This window comes from Dioscorea cayenensis, chromosome 16 (assembly GCF_009730915.1).
Source record: "Dioscorea cayenensis subsp. rotundata cultivar TDr96_F1 chromosome 16, TDr96_F1_v2_PseudoChromosome.rev07_lg8_w22 25.fasta, whole genome shotgun sequence".
Classification (NCBI taxonomy): domain Eukaryota; kingdom Viridiplantae; phylum Streptophyta; class Magnoliopsida; order Dioscoreales; family Dioscoreaceae; genus Dioscorea; species Dioscorea cayenensis.
In genome coordinates this window covers 22,981,789-22,999,648 of record NC_052486.1, presented here as the reverse complement: position 1 = coordinate 22,999,648, position 17,860 = coordinate 22,981,789, and the positions used below count along the sequence as shown (strand labels likewise).

Genomic DNA, 17,860 nt, shown 5'->3' with positions numbered 1-17,860 from the left:
CTCTGCAGTCATCACATAGATAGACTCCAGTTTGCGACCTTCCATTACTGGAGTGCCTGATGCCTGTAGATTACGGTATACCTTGACTTCTTGTGGCCCAAATACCACATAGTTTCCTTGTGCTGTCAGTTGTGAGACTGACAACAGGTTCTTCTTCATCCCGGGAACATGATAGACGTCCTGCAGCTTAATTTGATTTGAATTGAAGCGCGGGGAGATAAGTGTTTTACCAATGTGGGTGATGGGCAGCTTGGAGTTATTAGCTGTCACAATCACCTGCTTCCCCTTATACCTCTCCAGGCCCTCTAATTTCTTGATGTTACTGCATTTCCTTGGCCTTTCTTCTTATGCCAACAGTCTCGTGCATAGTGCCCTTTCTTTCCGCAGTTGTAGTAGCGGTCATCTCGACTGTCACCTCCTTTGGATGGACGGTTGCTGGTACTCCTGTGACTGCGAGCTTCCCCTGAAAGGTCAGTCTTTTTCCTTTGGCCTCCTTTGTTGGCTTGTTTTTGTCTTCGATTGTAGGTCTCGCTTTTGGGTTGAATCGACCCTTCCTCCCTACCACCCGAAGAGTGCCTCCTCCTCTTGCTTCAAGGAAACACCAGCCATTTGCTTAGCTAATGCTTCTTGATTGGCGAGCATATTCTCCAGCTCCAACAATGTTAGTTGTGTTGGCGACCTCGAGCAATGACCATAAACCCACTGTATTCGAGGTTTAAGGCCATTGATAATTATCCTCCTCATTCATCTGCTCACCGATCTTCTCTTGAGGCGACACGTGCAATCTCACTGCATAGTGATTTTACCTTGGTGAAGTACTGACTAATCGTCATACTTCCTTGTGAGATTGTCATCAACTCACTTTCAAGTAGTTGGAGACGAGCATCATTCTTCTTGGAGAATAGTGTGGCGAGAGTGTCCCATGCAACTTTTTGGTGTAGCGACGATCTCCGATATACTCCAACAACTCATCTTCCAGCAAATTTGCTCGGAACAAACATCGCCTTACACGCCTTTGATGCGCCACTTTCGCAGAGCCTCATCTTTTGACTTCTCTGCCTCCAGAACCTTCTTCTCCTTTGATTTAGAATCACCAGCAACATCTGCCACTTCTTCAAAAGTGACATCTGGTGGAGTCGTTTCCGACCCACCTACGACCTCCCATAGGTCCTGTCCTTGTAGATAAGACTCTATGCAGGCCTTCCAATTTATGTAATTATTATTGTTTAATTTCTTTAAACCACCAGTCGTACCTGCGAACTCCATAGCTGTGTCTGGGTCACCTGACGTCCAGCAAGCCTCCTCGGCAGAATACCGGTACTCCACTTACTACGACTGGCGAACTTCTTGCAACACTGGTGAACTCCTTATTCTTGGGCACTCGTCGATGATCTGGCAGAATCTTCCCTGCAACCTAGCTCTGATACCAGAAATGTTGAGATGAGAGAGAATATATGGAACATTTTCTATTATTAATTACTTGAAATAATTTTTTTTATTTTACAAACCACTCTCACACTCTCACACTTTCTCTCACTATGCACTACTTCTCTCTCTTGATACCTATGCTCACTCTCTCTTGATTAGCTCTCACTCAAGTTGCTTTAGCTTGCTTTTTCATTGTTACATTAGCAATGGAGAGCATGTTTTTATAGGGTGATAAGTCGGTGGTAACTATGCTTGAAGATTCTAGATTAATGAGGCGGTGGTGAGAAAATGAGGCGGTGGTGAGAAGCTTCATGAATATTGGTGGTGCTGCCTTCTGGAAGCCAAGGTCGGTGGCTTCAGATGTTTTCATACAGTCTTTTATGCCACATAACTAGTATTCAATGCTGTATTCAATGCTGTATTCATACATGTTATTCTTAACATGCATGCTTGCTTATTCTTTCTGTAATGGGGCACACAAACCAAAACCAAAGGTAACAGAACATATATGATAAAATGGATGGAGTGAAGATGGAAGCCATCTTGTTCTTGTTTGCCGTTTGAGGCTTTGTTTCTTTATGTGTGTCAGAATTATTTTGATGATATCAAAGCTACGAAGACAGTGATTGCATTGTAAACTTAAAAAAAACTTGTTTATTGATCTCAATTCGAAGTCATGTTCTTGTTTTCTTATAGTTTTCTGTGAGCATATTCATTTGGAATTTATCAGTCCATGTTCTGAAAATGGATAAGTGTGGTTGTGCTATCTTGTACTTTTCTGCAACAAAGTAACAGACATTGGCTCCAAGCCCATGCCAATAATTCTCAACTTCTTGTATTGATTCAGAATGTTTTTTCTGCAACAAAATGACAGACATGGGTTCCAATCCCCCATGTCAATAATTCTCAGTATTTGTATTGATTCAGAATGTGTTCTTCATCCAATTAAAGATAGCCAAACAATTGAGCATCAAAAACATAAAGATGAAGCATTGGCAATGGTGGCTGCTAGTTGCCATCATGTCTTTCTTCATCCTCGCCGGTCAGACAGTCGGCACCATCCTCGGGAGATTCTACTACGACGAAGGTGGAAATAGTAAGTGGATGGCCACCTTCATCCAATCCGCCGGCTCGCCTTTGCTTCTGCTTCCCCTCTCTTCTTTCCATCATCCACTTCTCCGACTAACTCTGTTCCAAATTCACTTAAAAGCAAGGTGGCAATATACATTTTGTTCGGCATTGTCATTGCTTGCAACAACTTGATGTACTCCTACGGCCTTTTGTTTCTCCCGGTCTCTACCTACTCTCTCATATGTGCAACTCAACTAGCCTTCAATGCCGTCTTCTCCTACTACATTAACTCGGAGAAGCTCACTGCATTTGTACTCAATTCAGTCATCCTCCTCACCTTCTCCGCCGTGCTTATCGGTCTCCATTCCAGCTCAGAGTCTTCCAACCATGTCACCGGAGAAAAATACGCTCTCGGCTTCATACTCACATTAGCAGCATCTGCTCTATTTCTCTCTGCTTCTCTCCTTATTGCAGCTCACCTTTGAAAAGTATTTCAAAACAATGAGCTTCAGAATTGTGTTTGAATTGCAGACATGCACAAGCTTCATTGCTGCATGTGCATCAGTGACCGGGCTCTTCGCGAGCGGAGAATGGAGGAGCTTGCGACGAGAGATGGAGGAGTTCAAGAAGGGAACAGAGGCCTATGTGATGACTTTAGTATGGATTGCAATTTCATGGCAAATGGTATCTGTAGGAATTGTAGGACTGGTCTTTATGGCTTCCTCCCTCTTGGCCAATATGATTGGGACTCTGGGTTTACCTCTGGTGCCCATCTTTGCTGTGATATTCTTAAATGATAGAATGGATGGAGTGAAGATCATGTCATTACTGATTGCTATCTGGGGGTTCCTCTCTTACATGTATCAACAGTATCTTGATGATTCTAAAGCCAAAAAGCTAGCTGCAACTGATTCAATGGAGATTTCTGTTGTTCCTTCTTCATCCCTGTAAAACAACCAGATGAAAAGTAGAATATAATTTACCTTAATGTTATCTCCTCTTCACTTTTATCCAATAAAAGCAGATCCACTAGTTTACTGAGGTCCACTTCATTAAAAAAATGTTTTATTATATGGTTCCGGGGAGAACAAGCAACAAAATTGATGTTTTCAATATTCCAAATCATGTGAACCAGAGAACTGAATGAAAAAAAAGTAGACAAACTAGAGATTAAGTTTGAGCAATTCTAGTTAACAATATGGATGCATATTACCTGACAGAACCACTAGAAGGCACTGATTTTTTGCCAAAATCAACACAAACCATGGCCAGGAATTTGCAGTGGTGGTTCAAGGTATCAGTCCACACCATCCTTGTCCTCGCCGGTCAGTCAGTTGCCACTCTTCTCGGTCGTTTCTACTATGATCAAGGTGGTAAAAGCAAGTGGTTGCAAACTCTGACCTTCTCTGCTGGCTTTCCCATCCTTTACCTTCCCCTGCTCATCACCACCCACTCATCATCCTCATCTACCTCCCACCCTCTTCCCCTGGTCAAGATCACTGTCATCTATATCATCCTTGGCCTTATGGCCACTGGAGACAGCCTTATGTACTCTTACGGCCTTCTCTATCTCTCTGTCTCAACCTACTCATTGGTATCTGCTACACAACTTGGCTTCAATGCTGTCTTCTCTTACTTCATCAACTCAGAGAGGTTCACTCATCTTACATTCAACTCTGTCATCATCCTCACCTTCTCTGCTGCCATTATTGCCTTTCAGCCTGCTTCTGATGATTCTTCAGAGACATCTGGAGGGAAATACATGCTTGGCTTCATCCTCACACTGGCAGCATCAGCAACCTACTCCCTCAACCTCTCTTTGATGGAGCTCACCTTTGACAAGATCATCAAATGCAGAGCACTTTCAGCAGTTCTTAACATGCAGATATATACTGCACTTGTGTCCACTGTTGGGGCAATCATAGGACTCTTTGCTTCTGGAGAGTGGAGAGAATTGAAGAAGGACATGGAGAGGGTTCAACCAAGGGAGACTGTCCTATGTGATGACCTTGGTTTGGACTTCCATATGCTGGCAAGTTACTAATGTTGGGCTTGTAGGACTCATCTTTGAGGTGTCTTCTCTGTTCTCTAATGTCATCAGCTCCCTTGCTGTGCCCATTGCTCCAGTATTTGCTGTCATCTTGTTCCATGATACAATAAATGGAATCAAGGTGATGTCCTTGCTGATGGCTTTGTGGGGTTTTGTTTCATACTTCTATCAGCACTATCTTGACTACAAGAAGGAGAAAACAGCACTGTTGGGAGTCAGGGAATCCATGCAACTCAATGGTAGAGTTTAAATATGAAAAGCCATGAATGTTAATCAAGGTTAATAATAAGAATGACTGACCTGAATTATGGAAGTTTGTTCCTTAAATCAAAGGTTGTTGAACAAGTGTCTGTTGCATTAGGCAAAATCCTTAAATCAAAGGTTGTTGAACAAGTATCTGTTACTTCAGGTAAAGTAATTTATCTGCTGTAATGTTGACAGAACACCCAACTTTGATCATCACACACGTCACGGAACTTCAATATTCAAACCCATCACGAACCTGTAATAATCAAACACATCATCTAATTCTTAAGCCAATGATATTTCAGTTGTTTGTTCTCTATATCTGTGAAGGCAAAATGAAGAAAAACTGGAGCAAAAGAATCCTGAACTCATCTTCTCATCACTCCATCAATACAAACAAAACTCAATAATGTTTTGTAGTTTAAAGGCAGTGATAATGACACATAAGCAATATAAGATTGTGGAGGAAGTTCACTATGAAATAATTTAAATCAAGATAAGGAAACAATAATGTCCTGCAAACCATTGAAACCACAAGAATATTCTAAACCAATAACAACCACCTGCAAACTAAGTAAAGAGTGAGGTTGAGCAATTTCAGTTTCATATTATGGATACTAATCAACTGATTCAACCACTGAATTGCCCCAGTTCATCACTGCAATCAACACCATCCATGACCAGGGACGTGCAGTGGTTGTTTAAGGTGTCCATCTACACCTTCCTCCTCGTCGCCGGCCTGGTAGCCGGCACCTTACTTAATCGTTTTCTACTATGATCAAGGTGGTAATAGCATGTGGTTGCAAACTCTCACTAACGGTGCAGGCTTTCCCATTCTCTACCTCCCTCTTCTCCTCAGCAACCAATCAACATCCATAGCTGCTGCTAAGCCTCTTCCAATTGCCAAGCTTGCTGTCATTTATGCCGTTTTCGGTATCACGGCTGCTCTTGCCAACCTCATGTACTCTTATGGTCTTCTCTATCTCCCTGTCTCAACATTTTCATTGTTATCTGCCACACAGCTTGGTTTCAATGCCATCTTTTCCTATTTCATCAACTCAGAGAAGTTCACTTATCTTACATTCAACTCTATAGTCCTCCTTACCTTCTCTGCCACAATCATTGGATTTCAGAATAAAGTTGATGACTATTCAGAGACATTTGGAGGGAAGTATTTGCTTGGCTTCATACTGACAATAGCAGCAGCAGCAAGTTTTTCACTTATCCTCTCTTTAGATGCAGCTCAGCTTTGACAAATTCATCAAACGCCGAGAACTTTCATTAGTATTAAAACTGCAGATTTATACTGCAGGATCATCCACAGCTGCAGCCACAATTGGGCTCTTTGCTTCAGGGGAATGGAGAGGCTTGAAAGGGGAGATGGATGGGTTCAAGAAAGGGAGGTTGTCCTATGTGATAACATTGGTTATGACTGCAATATGCTGGCAGGCTAACATTGTTTCAGCTGTTGCACTCGTCTACGAGGTGTCATCTCTCTTCTCCAATGTCATCTACTCCCTTGGAACACCAATTGTGCCAGTGTTTGCTGTGTTCTTATTCCATGATAACATGAATGGGATCAAAGTGATGTCCCTGTTTATGGCTTTGTGGGGCTTTTCTTCATATTTCTATCAGCATTACCTTGAGTACAAGCTAGAGAAAAGAGAAAAGATCGGTGTTGGGGAGCCCATGGTGGCTTAATAATGTTTTTTACTTTTTTTTTAATGAAGATTATGAGGGGTTTAAAATATGAATGGTAAAATTCCCATTTTTCTTAAATAATTTGTCTCCCTGATAAATATATTCCACCACTGTAATTCACAGGCACACACAAACGAAGAAGAAAACAAGAGAAAAATCTCCATTGATGGACATTTGTGTCATTCATTTGATTCAATTGACAGCAAACAAGAACAATAAAGCGATATCACTTCTTGCTTCCTTTTCTATCTTTCGATATTTTTTCCCTTAATCTAAACACATTACAGAAGTAGCAGATACTACTGCATTGATAAAACTCAGAACATTTGGAGATGATAATCTGTGAAGTTCTGGAGCGGTAGCGGCAAAAGCTTTACATGATGCGACCAACGTATTGTGATCGGGGATATTTGCTCTGCAACTGTGGCCATTGCACCACAAATTGATCGGTAAGGTGTAGTTTGTAAAGCAACAAGCCGCTTAATGATAGCTTTCTCACTCTTGCAATACTCTCAATATAGAAGATTGATGACCAACGAAGGCCTGCTGCCTGCAGCACATTCAATTGAGCAAGTTTGTGAACATTCACATCCAGGAATTTATAAGCATCACGATGGAAAGCGCAAGGCAAATCTTTGATTGTGATTTCATAAATAAGCAGGAATAATACTGACCTTGAACATGAATGCTGCAACACAAAGTGGAATACAAGTACCTGGACCATTGCAAATGATCTGAAGAAACACATCTGGCATTAGCTGTCTCATTTGGACATAAAGATTGGAGAATCAATCACAAGATGAAACTTGATAGCCATACCACTTGAGGTCTGATTTTCAATATGAACCATATAGCATGTGCAATTGCAATTAAACTAGTCCCAACAGAGGTTATATAAGATTGTCCCACTTCACGGCTGCGGTAAATCTGCATAAACTGAGCAGCCTCTGCATTGCCCTGAAGAGACAAAATATTTCTGAAAGCCATGCTCCATACTAGGAAATTATGACAAATCAAGGAATCGATAAACAAATTTAGCAGCCCTCATGAGGCACAAGGTGAGGCGAACAGAACAGAAACTTGGATACTCCTGATAGATATTGCTACATGATGATAAAATGGTGCTACTATGCTCAATTTTTTGGTCCAAAATCTGAAATTATATACTGCTGTTGGTTCTTGCTACTGAATGTTAAATGCAACAAGCACAACATCAAAACATTGTCACATCCATAGATTCAACAAACAAACCCTAAAATGGAGATTCAATGTACCTTCCCTTGATGCAACAAAGATTGCTCTAAAACCTGCGCCTTTTGAAGACTCATGTTATCAGTTGCGGCGGAAACATAAAACCTTGGTGAGAATCTCTCCTTGTTGAGCACATTCACTATGCTAAGCATCTCCGCCGTGTGACCACCTATACATGAAATCAATCAAAATCATTATCTTTATACTCATAATTATACCAAAAAAAGATTTATCAAAAATTCATCATACCTGACCCGAGAACAATCATAGTGCTAACACGCTCTGGTGGAACTACAAATGGTTTTCCACTCCTTAGGAAAACATACGTCAAACGAATTGCAATCAGAGAAATGATGATTGCAACAAACAACAGGACAAGCTTGGGAAAACCAGCTTCAAGGTATTCCTCCATGTCATTAAAGATCAAATCTGATTCAAATAACCCACAAAATAGAGTAAAAATTGCAGCTTTCCAATCAGAATGAGATCCTAAATCATATTCCATTATCTAAAAAGCAATCATGAGGCATAGCAAAGACATCAGGGAATTCAGGCAGCTAGATGCAAATACGCAAATGATCTCAAAAATGCCTACAAAATTAGTCATTTTTCTTTCTATTTTCCCTGAGAAAGATGAACAAGCCACGGATCGAAACCTTAAACAAAATTACTCATTTAATACACGAAAATGAATTAAGGTATTGAGAATTGAGACAATTAAAGCTCACAAGATGTTTTTCACTGAATCTTCAGAAATTACAATCAATACAATTCTCACATCCATTAAACGACCGAAATTAGATAAAGAATAACATGAAAAGCAAACAAAAGAGAAGGGCGATGTCAACATACATGGACCGAGGCTTTTCCTAGATTCTCAAGGAGGGGAAAGCAAAGGCTCAAGACAAAGAAGAGGACCTCGCCGCCAACGTCAAGAGAACAAGGTCCGGCGGAGAGGAACCATGATCGGGGGAAAGGGAGAAGAGAAAGAACAAGCCGCCATCACGCCTGAGCTTTGGTCGAAGAGATATCAATGGTTTTTTTTACATATAAACCCCATAAAACTTCTTAATTTTTATATAACCCTCTAAAATTTATAATTTTTATATAAAAACCCCTGGTTGTGGAAATATTTAATATTTAGGGAGGTAAAGGGAAATATACAAAAATGGAAAAACGGGAGCTTTATCTCCGATCGAGCTCCGTCATCGCCGGTGATGTCCGCCACCACCGCCAAGAAGCGCTCGAAATCCCGGAGAAGGGATCGTTCTCTGATGGGTTGGGTCTTCAGTGAACCCTCTTCTAGCCTCTTCCCCTCCAGGGAGGAGCTGGTGAAGCTTCTTTTGGTTGTCGCCATCGCCGCCTCCGTCGCGGTCGCCTGCCATTTCGCTGCCGGTGTTCTCAATCGACGTCAGAAACCCTTCTGCGAAAGCAATGAATCCTTTTTCGATCTCGATCCTGGTGATTGATTCTGTTACTTGATTTTCAGGAAATTCATCTTCTTATTCAAATTTTGCCTACCTTTGAGTTCTTGAACAGTAATATGCGTGAATTTGAATTTGAATTTTTTTTTTCGCTTTGTATTTTGGTTGAAAATGGATGGAAATGAGTGCAAAAAGCTATGGAAACCTTAAGATAAAGATTGAAAACCATTTAGCTGTGGTTTTGCTAGAAAAATTCTTACAATCCAACTAATTTCTGGGAAAAAGTGCAGAGTGTTGTGATTTCATTCAAATCTTTGAAATGGGAAGCTGCATTCTGTGTAGATTGCAGTGCTCTTTGGGTTAGTACAGTAACATTCTAGGCTCACTTGTAACATTCTGCTGAATTTTCATCTTCATGGATTCTGTTGTGGAATTCAGCTCCTCCAAACCTTTCACTGCCCATATTTCAATTTTTTTCTTCTTCCTCTCTGCGGTTGCATTAAAATTTAAAACAATCCACAGCTATGGCATTCATTAGGCTGAGATTGGGAGGTGCTCCCTGTTGTTTACTCTTCAACCAGGTAACTGACAGAGTAAATGTGAGTCTGATTTAACTTTTTAGTCATTGGATTCTAGGTTCTCAATTGTTCTTGATCACTAAAGCAAACCAGGGTCTTTTCTTTTTTGTTGATTACATGTTTATAGTTTGTAGTCTTTTTCTGCAGAATGTTGGTGCTTGTGATTTCTGCTGTTTTAACTTGCTGATAGTCTTGCAGAGTTTTGTGAGCCTTGCCCTGATAATGGACGCTGTTCTAATGGTGATTTGGAGTGCTTTCATGGGTATAAAAAGGCATGGGAGGGTGTGCATAGAGGACAGATCGATCAATCAAACAGCTAAGGAACTGGTATGTTGTTGACTAGTTGTGGTTCATTTGAAACTTGTGAATTATTTCCAATGAATAATTTTCCAGATTTCAAATATATTCACTTGTTGATGATTGTATTACCAAAAAAAAATGCAGGCAAAGGGGTTAGAAGACCATGTTTGTGATTCTTATGCTCAAATTTTGTGTGGAAAAGCTGGAAAAATCTGGGTTTGTTACTATGCCCATCTTCATCATATATACACAGAGAGTTTATAGTTCTGGTAGAGAAAGTATATATGTTGAAGGCTGACACTTGAGAAGAAGTTTTTTGTTTCATGAGGAACACAATTGGCTATGTTGTTGAGTGGCTTATGCTTTTCAGGTTCCAGAGTCTGATATTCTGAATGCTCTTGATGAAAGTAAGTCGGACAAATATATTCACTTGGAAGACAATGTGTTTGAGTTTGCAAAGAGGAGAGCATTGGAGAGCATTGTAAACAGTCTGGAGACAAGACCAGATATCTCTGGGTATTCATCTCACTTGAAAGTATTACTTGTTGCCATGCATGTAAGAGCGATTACCATCTTGTGCCTTTTTATTCTACTTGTCATTCAGGAACAAAGACTTTAAGTGCCCTGACATGTCAGCAGAAATGCATAAACCCCTCCTTTGTTGTGCTCGCCAGTGGATGTATAAACATCTCCTACATATACTGGCAGTTGCTGTTATGGTATGTAATTGTGTACTTATTTTTGCGACCTTCTTGATTGATTGAAATGTGCTGATATGTTTTGGACTGAACAGCTTATAGGGTTGATAAGAGTCTTATGGAGAATAAAAAAAAGACACACTCTCTTGGCTAGAGCTGAGGAACTATATGAGCAGGTGCTATTTCTTGAATAAGATCAAACAAAATTTCTCTTTTTCATCTTGGATGATCTGTTGCTAAGTTTTCCATAACTGGATTAAGCAAGAGCTTTACAAAGTCTGATTATGTGTTTGAAGCGTGAGGTCCTTGACTTTTTTCCCAACTTGTCATCTTCTAGATTGTGCTAGCATGCAAGACAAATGGTTATTTCACTTAGCCATCCATACAGTGCATGACAGGGATGCACTAAGTAAATTATATTTGAATATTCAATGGGCATAGAGGAAAATTGTATCTACCTTGATAACTTAAGGGCACCTTCTTTGGCAGTCCTCTCTCTCTCTCTCTCTCTCTCTATATATATATATATATATATATCAAAAAAACATTGCAAGTCACATTCTGCAGTAAAATACTAAAATCAGAATTAGAGTTATTGCTATATGTGCATTTAGGAAACCTGACACAGATTATACATAGTTGTTGAGTAACATTGTTGTTATTCCCTTGGGCCATTGACTGTTTTTATGCAACCACAAAGGCAATTTAATGTTTGTAATAAAACTAAAGCATCGTGTTTGATAGGTGTGTGAGATCCTTGAACAAAATGCTGTCATGGCGAAGAATGCAAAGGGTGGAGATGAGAAATGGGTGGTTGCTTCTTGGTTAAGGGATCATCTACTTCTGCCAAAGGAGAGGAAGGATGCTAAGTTATGGAAGGAGGTAGTCTCAAGACACAGTCTTTTACTTACTGTCATAGAAGCTTATTTGGTGATCTGATATTTCCTTCTGCGGTCCAGGTTGAAAAATTAATTCTAGAAGATTCTCGCATAAGTCAGTATCCGAAACTGATCAAAGGAGAGTCAAAAATCGTCTTGGAATGGCAAGGTAGATGAACTCTTTTCTCTGCCAGTTACGGTCTACCATTTCCTTGTATTGTTTATCGATTGATTGTCTTGAATTTTTGAATAGGCAGAACTCTTGATGAACTCTTTTCTGCAGTTGAAGGTTCTCTTGGGCCCAAAGTTCGAAGGAAGGAAGCTTCGATGAATACAGAAATAAAGAGACACCACAGCATATCTTCAACTAACAAACAGAAGCAAGTTAAGGAATGCGACTCTTTATATACCTGAATCAACATCCCCTTGGACAAATACTTCCAGTTCAACCAACTTTTGGCTACATTGGCAGGTATATAGCATTCCTTTTCAGCTCTAATGCTAAAGCTATGAAATTGAGGACCTTAGCAGTTAGGAACACAGCATTGTGTCCAAGATTTTCTTTATGTCTGATAGCCAAGAAGAGGGAGATGTCATTGTATATCATTGTATACTTTGTAATATTACTGTGCTTGTGTAGTGCGTTCAGCATCGAGCCATTACTGTGACTAAATCTCATGCACATGATTATACATTTGTTTGTAGATGTTTGGACTCTTTCTTAATACAAGTGTAACCTTTGATATGAAAATTTCTGGTCAGGGACTCATTTGTGTTGGCCCTGCTTTTGCTGGATTCAAGGCCAAAATGAATATTTTTTCCCTATCTTGAATTAAACGTTATTCTTAACCTTTCATCTTTTTAATCAAAAACATCTTAGATAGGATGATTCAAAAATGATTTTAAAATAAATGTGTAGCCACAAAATAAATTTTTTTTTTATACGAACTAAATTTTGATTTAACTTGTAGGTTTTCAAAACATTGAAAAAAATCGATAAATCACATGTATTAGAAAAGTACATAAGACAGACAACAAAAAAACATTTAGAAACTATATATATATATATATATGGGTCATATGTGTGTCTATAGATAACAAAGGAGAGGGTGTGCAAATGAAGTTTAACGGGTGTAATTTTTGTTATATTATTATTGTGATCAGGATTGAACAATTCATATGTAAGTATTAGTGTTACAATCAGAATTGAAATAGTTCAGATGTGAATACTATTTATCTTTTTTTATTGTATAATTATTTATAAAAATTTTATTCATTGCACCTTATAAATAATATATCTATGACCAGTCCTCTCTCTCTCTCTCTCTCTCTGTATATATATATATATATATATTTGTACATAGCCAAAAACAATCTCATAAACTTAAACAGACAAATTCATTATTTATACACTATAATAACTAAAGAAGCAAAGAAAGTGATCAATGATATTAATAAAAGGCTCATTTATAATTATGCCTAACTTTGCCCACTATTATTATCGCACGCGCACAAGCGGGTCATGCGTTCCTGCTCCTCACCGACACATGGAGGGTAGTTTTGGAATTTCGCTTTTGAGTGGTTGTCAGAATACGACAGCAGTCTCTTTTCTCATTACTCATTACTCTGCGAGTGAACTCACTGAAGCCCGAGCTCCAGCTCTCACACAACCCACGAAGGGCCTCCCGAAACCCTAAGGAGATCCTCTTCTCTTCTCCTGACTGTATGATTGCTTCACTGATTCTTGATTCGTGATTGTTCTTGCATTTGTTCTTCTATTTGAGCTTGTTCATTTTTGGTTTTTTTTTTTTCTTTCTTTTTGCTCTTTCTTTGTTTTGAAAACTTAAGAGCTCCGATGTGTGTGATTTGCTCCGAGTTTTTGAATTATTGAGAGGTATTCGAGTGATAGATCTTTGTAAAAGTTTCAAACTTTTGTCTGATTTATAATTTAGCTATAAAGTTTGGGACTTTAGTTTAGGCGCTTTAGATCTTTCGGTTGATTATGCGTTAATGGGTTTGTTCGTAGATAATTTTGTTCAATTAGTTCGATGGGATCTCGTTTTCATGCGAGGAATATGTTAAAGGTCGGAACTTGAATGGTATTCGTTGTAGATTTCTCTTTTGATTTTCGTTTGATTGTGGTAATGATATGCGGGAATTGTTTCAGGTGAGCAATGAGGTCGCAGAAGGGTTTGGGCAGCGGTAGGGCTCGAAGCCCAATGTCGATAATCATAGTTATAGCTTTGTGTTGTTTCTTCTACGCATTGGGTGCTTGGCAGAGGAGTAATTTTGGGAAGGGTGATAGCATAGCTATGAGAATAACAAGAGGAGCAGATTGTAGTGTCTTACCCACACTGAATTTTGAAACTCATCACAGATTTGGGGAAGGATTCAAAAATCATGATTCGGGAGTTAAATTGTTTAAGCCTTGTGATGCTCGGTACATAGATTATACTCCTTGCCAAGATCAAAACCGGGCCATGACCTTTCCTCGAGAAAACATGATTTATAGAGAAAGACATTGTCCTCCTGAGAAAGAGAAGTTGCACTGTCTTATACCAGCTCCCAAGGGTTATACGGCTCCTTTCCCCTGGCCCAAAAGCCGGGATTATGTTCACTATGCAAATGTTCCGTATAAGAGCTTGACAGTTGAGAAAGCTGTTCAAAACTGGGTTCAATATGAGGGTGATGTGTTTAAATTTCCAGGAGGTGGAACGATGTTTCCTCAGGGTGCAGATGCTTATATTGAAGAACTTGCATCAGTTATTCCCATTGCAGATGGGACTGTTAGAACTGCACTTGATACTGGCTGTGGGGTATGCCAATCTCTCAATATGCAGGCTTAATCTAGTGAAATTTTGTTTTTTTTTTCTTTGGTCTTTTATCTGAACTTTTATAATTTATAGATGAGCAAACCATTCAATGCCATGTGGGACTGTATTGGGTGTTGGTATTGAGCTCCCTATGTTCATGTAGGTTGCAAGCTGGGGTGCTTACTTATTAAAGCGCAATGTTTTGTCCATGTCCTTTGCTCCAAGGGACTCACATGAAGCTCAAGTGCAGTTTGCTTTAGAAAGAGGTGTTCCTGCGGTTATTGGAGTTCTTGGGACCATTAAGCTTCCATATCCATCAAGAGCTTTTGATATGGCTCAATGTTCCCGTTGTTTGATCCCATGGACTTCAAATGGTAAATACTTATTACCACTAGGAAGATAACTATGTTTCTTTTTCATTTTGAAGCAAAGTGATTTTATTCTTTAGATAAGTGATAAATAGTACTCCACAAAGCAAGCATACTGAATTATATACTGTTTTCTATGTGTGATATTTGTATATGATCATGTGATCTGGTGCATTTGTGCTTACAGGTGGGCTGTACATGATGGAAGTAGATCGAGTTCTTAGACCAGGTGGATACTGGATACTCTCTGGTCCTCCTATTAATTGGAAGACATACTATCAGACATGGAAACGATCAAAGGATGATCTTCAGAAGGAACAAAGAAAAATAGAGGAATTGGCTGAACTGCTTTGCTGGGAAAAGAAGTATGAGAAAGGCGATCTTGCTATTTGGAGGAAAAGGATTAATACAAATTCATGTCAAAGTAGAAAAAATGACCTTTCTGTTAAGATATGCAAAGGTGCAGATGCTGATAACATCTGGTATGTTTCTTTGTTCTTTATGTGTCTGAAGTTGCTGTTCCCTTCTATTGTAACTATCATGTTATTTCTGTTAGGTAGGTAGCATACTTATTATTTGTTCACTTGAGATGATTTGAGGTTATCCTTGCTGAGCACTGTTTTCTCTTTTGGCTATGATGCTTGTCTGAGCAATTCCCTACATTAAATATCTTTTATCTGTTCCATGCAGGACAAATGAAGAACTTGAAATGCTTGCTATGGTATTTAAATTTTGTCATACCCAAAGAATCATTTGCGTGAATGTGCATTTTTTGAAGCAATCGGAGTGTGAAGTTTGACCTGTTACTAGAATATTGTCATATGCAATGAAAAACAATACCTTGAAATGATTGTTATGACCACATCTAAAATTTCATTTGCTATAAATAAAAAAGTCATATTTGCTGATTTATTATTACCAGATAGACTTGTTAATAATGATCTCCATTTATTATGTATTTATATTTAGAGTTGTTTTATGTCTATAGGTATAAGAAAATGCAATTGTGTGTAACTCCATACCCAGTGGTCAAAAGCTCAGATGAAGTAGCCGGAGGGAAGTTGAAAAAGTTTCCAGATAGACTTTTTGCTGTCCCTCCGAGAGTGTCTGGTGGTTCCCTTCCTGGTGTTACAGCTGAAACTTATCAGGAGGACAACAAATTGTGGAAGAAGCATGTCAATGCATATAAAAAGATGAACAAATTAATCAGCTCAGGAAGGTACAGGAATATAATGGACATGAATGCAGGTTTTGGAGGTTTTGCAGCTGCACTTGAATCACCCAAGTTATGGGTAATGAATGTTGTTCCTACCATCGCAAAGAAAAATACTTTGGGTGTAATATATGAGCGAGGGCTGATCGGTATATATCATGACTGGTATGTTCTCTCCACCTTGCTCTTATCCTTCATTGCTCTGGTAAATCCTTATGTAAAATCACGAAATGACTAATTAAGTTTCCAGGGCTTGGAAGTTAAAATTTTTGCAACTCTTCCAGAATTACACAGAACCATGTTGCTTATGAACATAAATAAACATGCAGCTTTCTATTTTTTCCTTCAGGTGTGAAGCCTTCTCTACATACCCGAGGACATATGATCTAATCCATGCAAGTAGTCTCTTCAGCTTATATCAAAATAAGTAAGCTTTTCAACATCGTTGCTCGACACATTATACAAATCTATTAAAACTAAAGTGTTTGTTTCATGAGGTAAATTCTAATGTAATTGTTAAACAAACAGATGTAAGATTGAAGACATACTTTTGGAGATGGACCGAATTTTACGACCAGAGGGGTCGGTGATACTTCGTGATGATGTTGATGTTGTGAACAAGGTCAAGAAGATTGTTAGTGGTATGCGGTGGGACGCTCGAATGCTGGATCATGAAGATGGCCCTCTTGTTCCTGAAAAAATACTAATCGCCGTCAAACGGTATTGGGTTGTTGGTGGAAATACTTCTGCAGTCCAGTGATTAATTATTGGAGAACAAACACAGAAATGAGTAAAGGATTTTAGCTCATCGTTTTTCTGATTGCCAGAGTTCAAAACAATTGGAGCAATGGAAAGTTATTCAGGTTATATTAATCAAAATTTACGGAAATCCTTCTCTACTTGTACTTTGTTTTTATGTTGATTATTAAATGTATTCCAAACACAAATTTCTAATGAAATGCCTACAATCAGGCTGCTTAGTGTTGAATGTAATTGTAAGCTTATTTGGTCCAATTATTCAGGCTATATAAATCAAATTGCACACTTCTGTTTGATCCTTAATTATATCGTTATATAGGTTCATCTTCGTCGTTGAATAATGTACAACAGTGCAGCATTATTTCCAAAGCTATAGACAAATTTTCCTTTTTTTATTTTTTTAATCTTAAACAATAATTAGGAAGAATAAAAATTATTATTTATGTGGATTTATAGATGTAATTTTGCAACATTACCATAATATATATATACGCACATATATATATACACCGCCTTAAATTAACTTGAGTTGAAAAGATTTGGGGTTATTTGAGGGATTGAATTCTAGTTTAAATTTTTATATTTATAAAAAATATTTAAGGCTTGTCTCTTAATACTGAGTGGGTAAAAACCTATATATATTAATTTATGAAGTGACAAACACTTGATGATGTATTAGTGAAATGAAAGTGAAATGTGTATGTTTGTAAGATTCTAAAGAACTAAACTGAACTAATAAATTTTTTTTTTTACTATATAATTTTAGAAAAAGAGAGATATAATACTCATAAAAAACCACTGAATATATTTATAATAATATCATAAATAAACAATATTCTACCATCGCTATAGTTTCTTGGAATAGGATTTCAACTATGTGTCTTGCCTATTTATTGGAAATAATTATCACTGACCTAACTAGTGGTTATAATAAAAAAACTATATATATACATATTACAGTTGTCATAAAAAACTATATATATATATATATATATATATCTATGACACTAATTTAATGAAATTTTGAATTTTTCATCCTCTTTCTCAACCGCTCTTTTAAAAATGCATTTCAATCAAAATGT

The 17,860-nt window shown here is 38.3% G+C and overlaps 5 protein-coding genes and 1 pseudogene across 5 annotated transcripts; 5 read left to right on the top strand and 1 right to left on the bottom strand.

The window, feature by feature from the left end:
* Window positions 1-2,102: 2,102 nt before the first annotated feature.
* LOC120279646 lies at window positions 2,103-3,653 on the top strand (annotated as a pseudogene).
* A 22-nt stretch (window positions 3,654-3,675) lies between these two features.
* On the top strand, window positions 3,676-4,841 carry LOC120279643 (probable purine permease 11). Its single transcript, XM_039286566.1, is given in 2 exon segments — window positions 3,676-4,471; window positions 4,473-4,841. Coding segments are annotated over 2 exon segments (1,101 nt in total). The 5' UTR covers window positions 3,676-3,697; the 3' UTR covers window positions 4,800-4,841.
* Window positions 4,842-5,292: 451 nt separating this feature from the next.
* LOC120279648 (probable purine permease 11) lies at window positions 5,293-6,545 on the top strand. The gene has a single exon (XM_039286571.1). It carries the CDS (start codon window positions 5,590-5,592, stop codon window positions 6,046-6,048), a length of 459 nt encoding a protein of 152 aa, XP_039142505.1. The 5' UTR covers window positions 5,293-5,589; the 3' UTR covers window positions 6,049-6,545.
* Window positions 6,546-6,644: 99 nt separating this feature from the next.
* Window positions 6,645-8,769, bottom strand: LOC120279647 (UDP-N-acetylglucosamine transferase subunit ALG14). The gene is made up of 6 exons (XM_039286568.1): window positions 8,600-8,769; window positions 7,997-8,176; window positions 7,771-7,916; window positions 7,316-7,453; window positions 7,171-7,230; window positions 6,645-7,046 (listed from the first exon to the last, which is right to left on the bottom strand). The coding sequence occupies exons 2-6, from the start codon at window positions 8,157-8,159 to the stop codon at window positions 6,870-6,872; spliced, it is 684 nt and encodes a 227-aa protein (XP_039142502.1). The 5' UTR covers window positions 8,160-8,176; window positions 8,600-8,769; the 3' UTR covers window positions 6,645-6,869.
* A 122-nt stretch (window positions 8,770-8,891) lies between these two features.
* Window positions 8,892-12,385, top strand: LOC120279645. Its single transcript, XM_039286567.1, has 9 exons — window positions 8,892-9,208; window positions 9,948-10,076; window positions 10,194-10,265; window positions 10,420-10,565; window positions 10,654-10,768; window positions 10,843-10,923; window positions 11,492-11,629; window positions 11,707-11,794; window positions 11,909-12,385. The coding sequence occupies exons 1-9, from the start codon at window positions 9,182-9,184 to the stop codon at window positions 12,037-12,039; spliced, it is 927 nt and encodes a 308-aa protein (XP_039142501.1). The 5' UTR covers window positions 8,892-9,181; the 3' UTR covers window positions 12,040-12,385.
* Window positions 12,386-13,251: 866 nt separating this feature from the next.
* On the top strand, window positions 13,252-17,012 carry LOC120279089 (probable methyltransferase PMT2). The gene is made up of 7 exons (XM_039285947.1): window positions 13,252-13,348; window positions 13,793-14,441; window positions 14,602-14,812; window positions 14,994-15,288; window positions 15,795-16,184; window positions 16,369-16,446; window positions 16,548-17,012. Exons 2-7 carry the CDS (start codon window positions 13,800-13,802, stop codon window positions 16,777-16,779), a joined length of 1,848 nt encoding a protein of 615 aa, XP_039141881.1. The 5' UTR covers window positions 13,252-13,348; window positions 13,793-13,799; the 3' UTR covers window positions 16,780-17,012.
* Window positions 17,013-17,860: the final 848 nt, after the last annotated feature.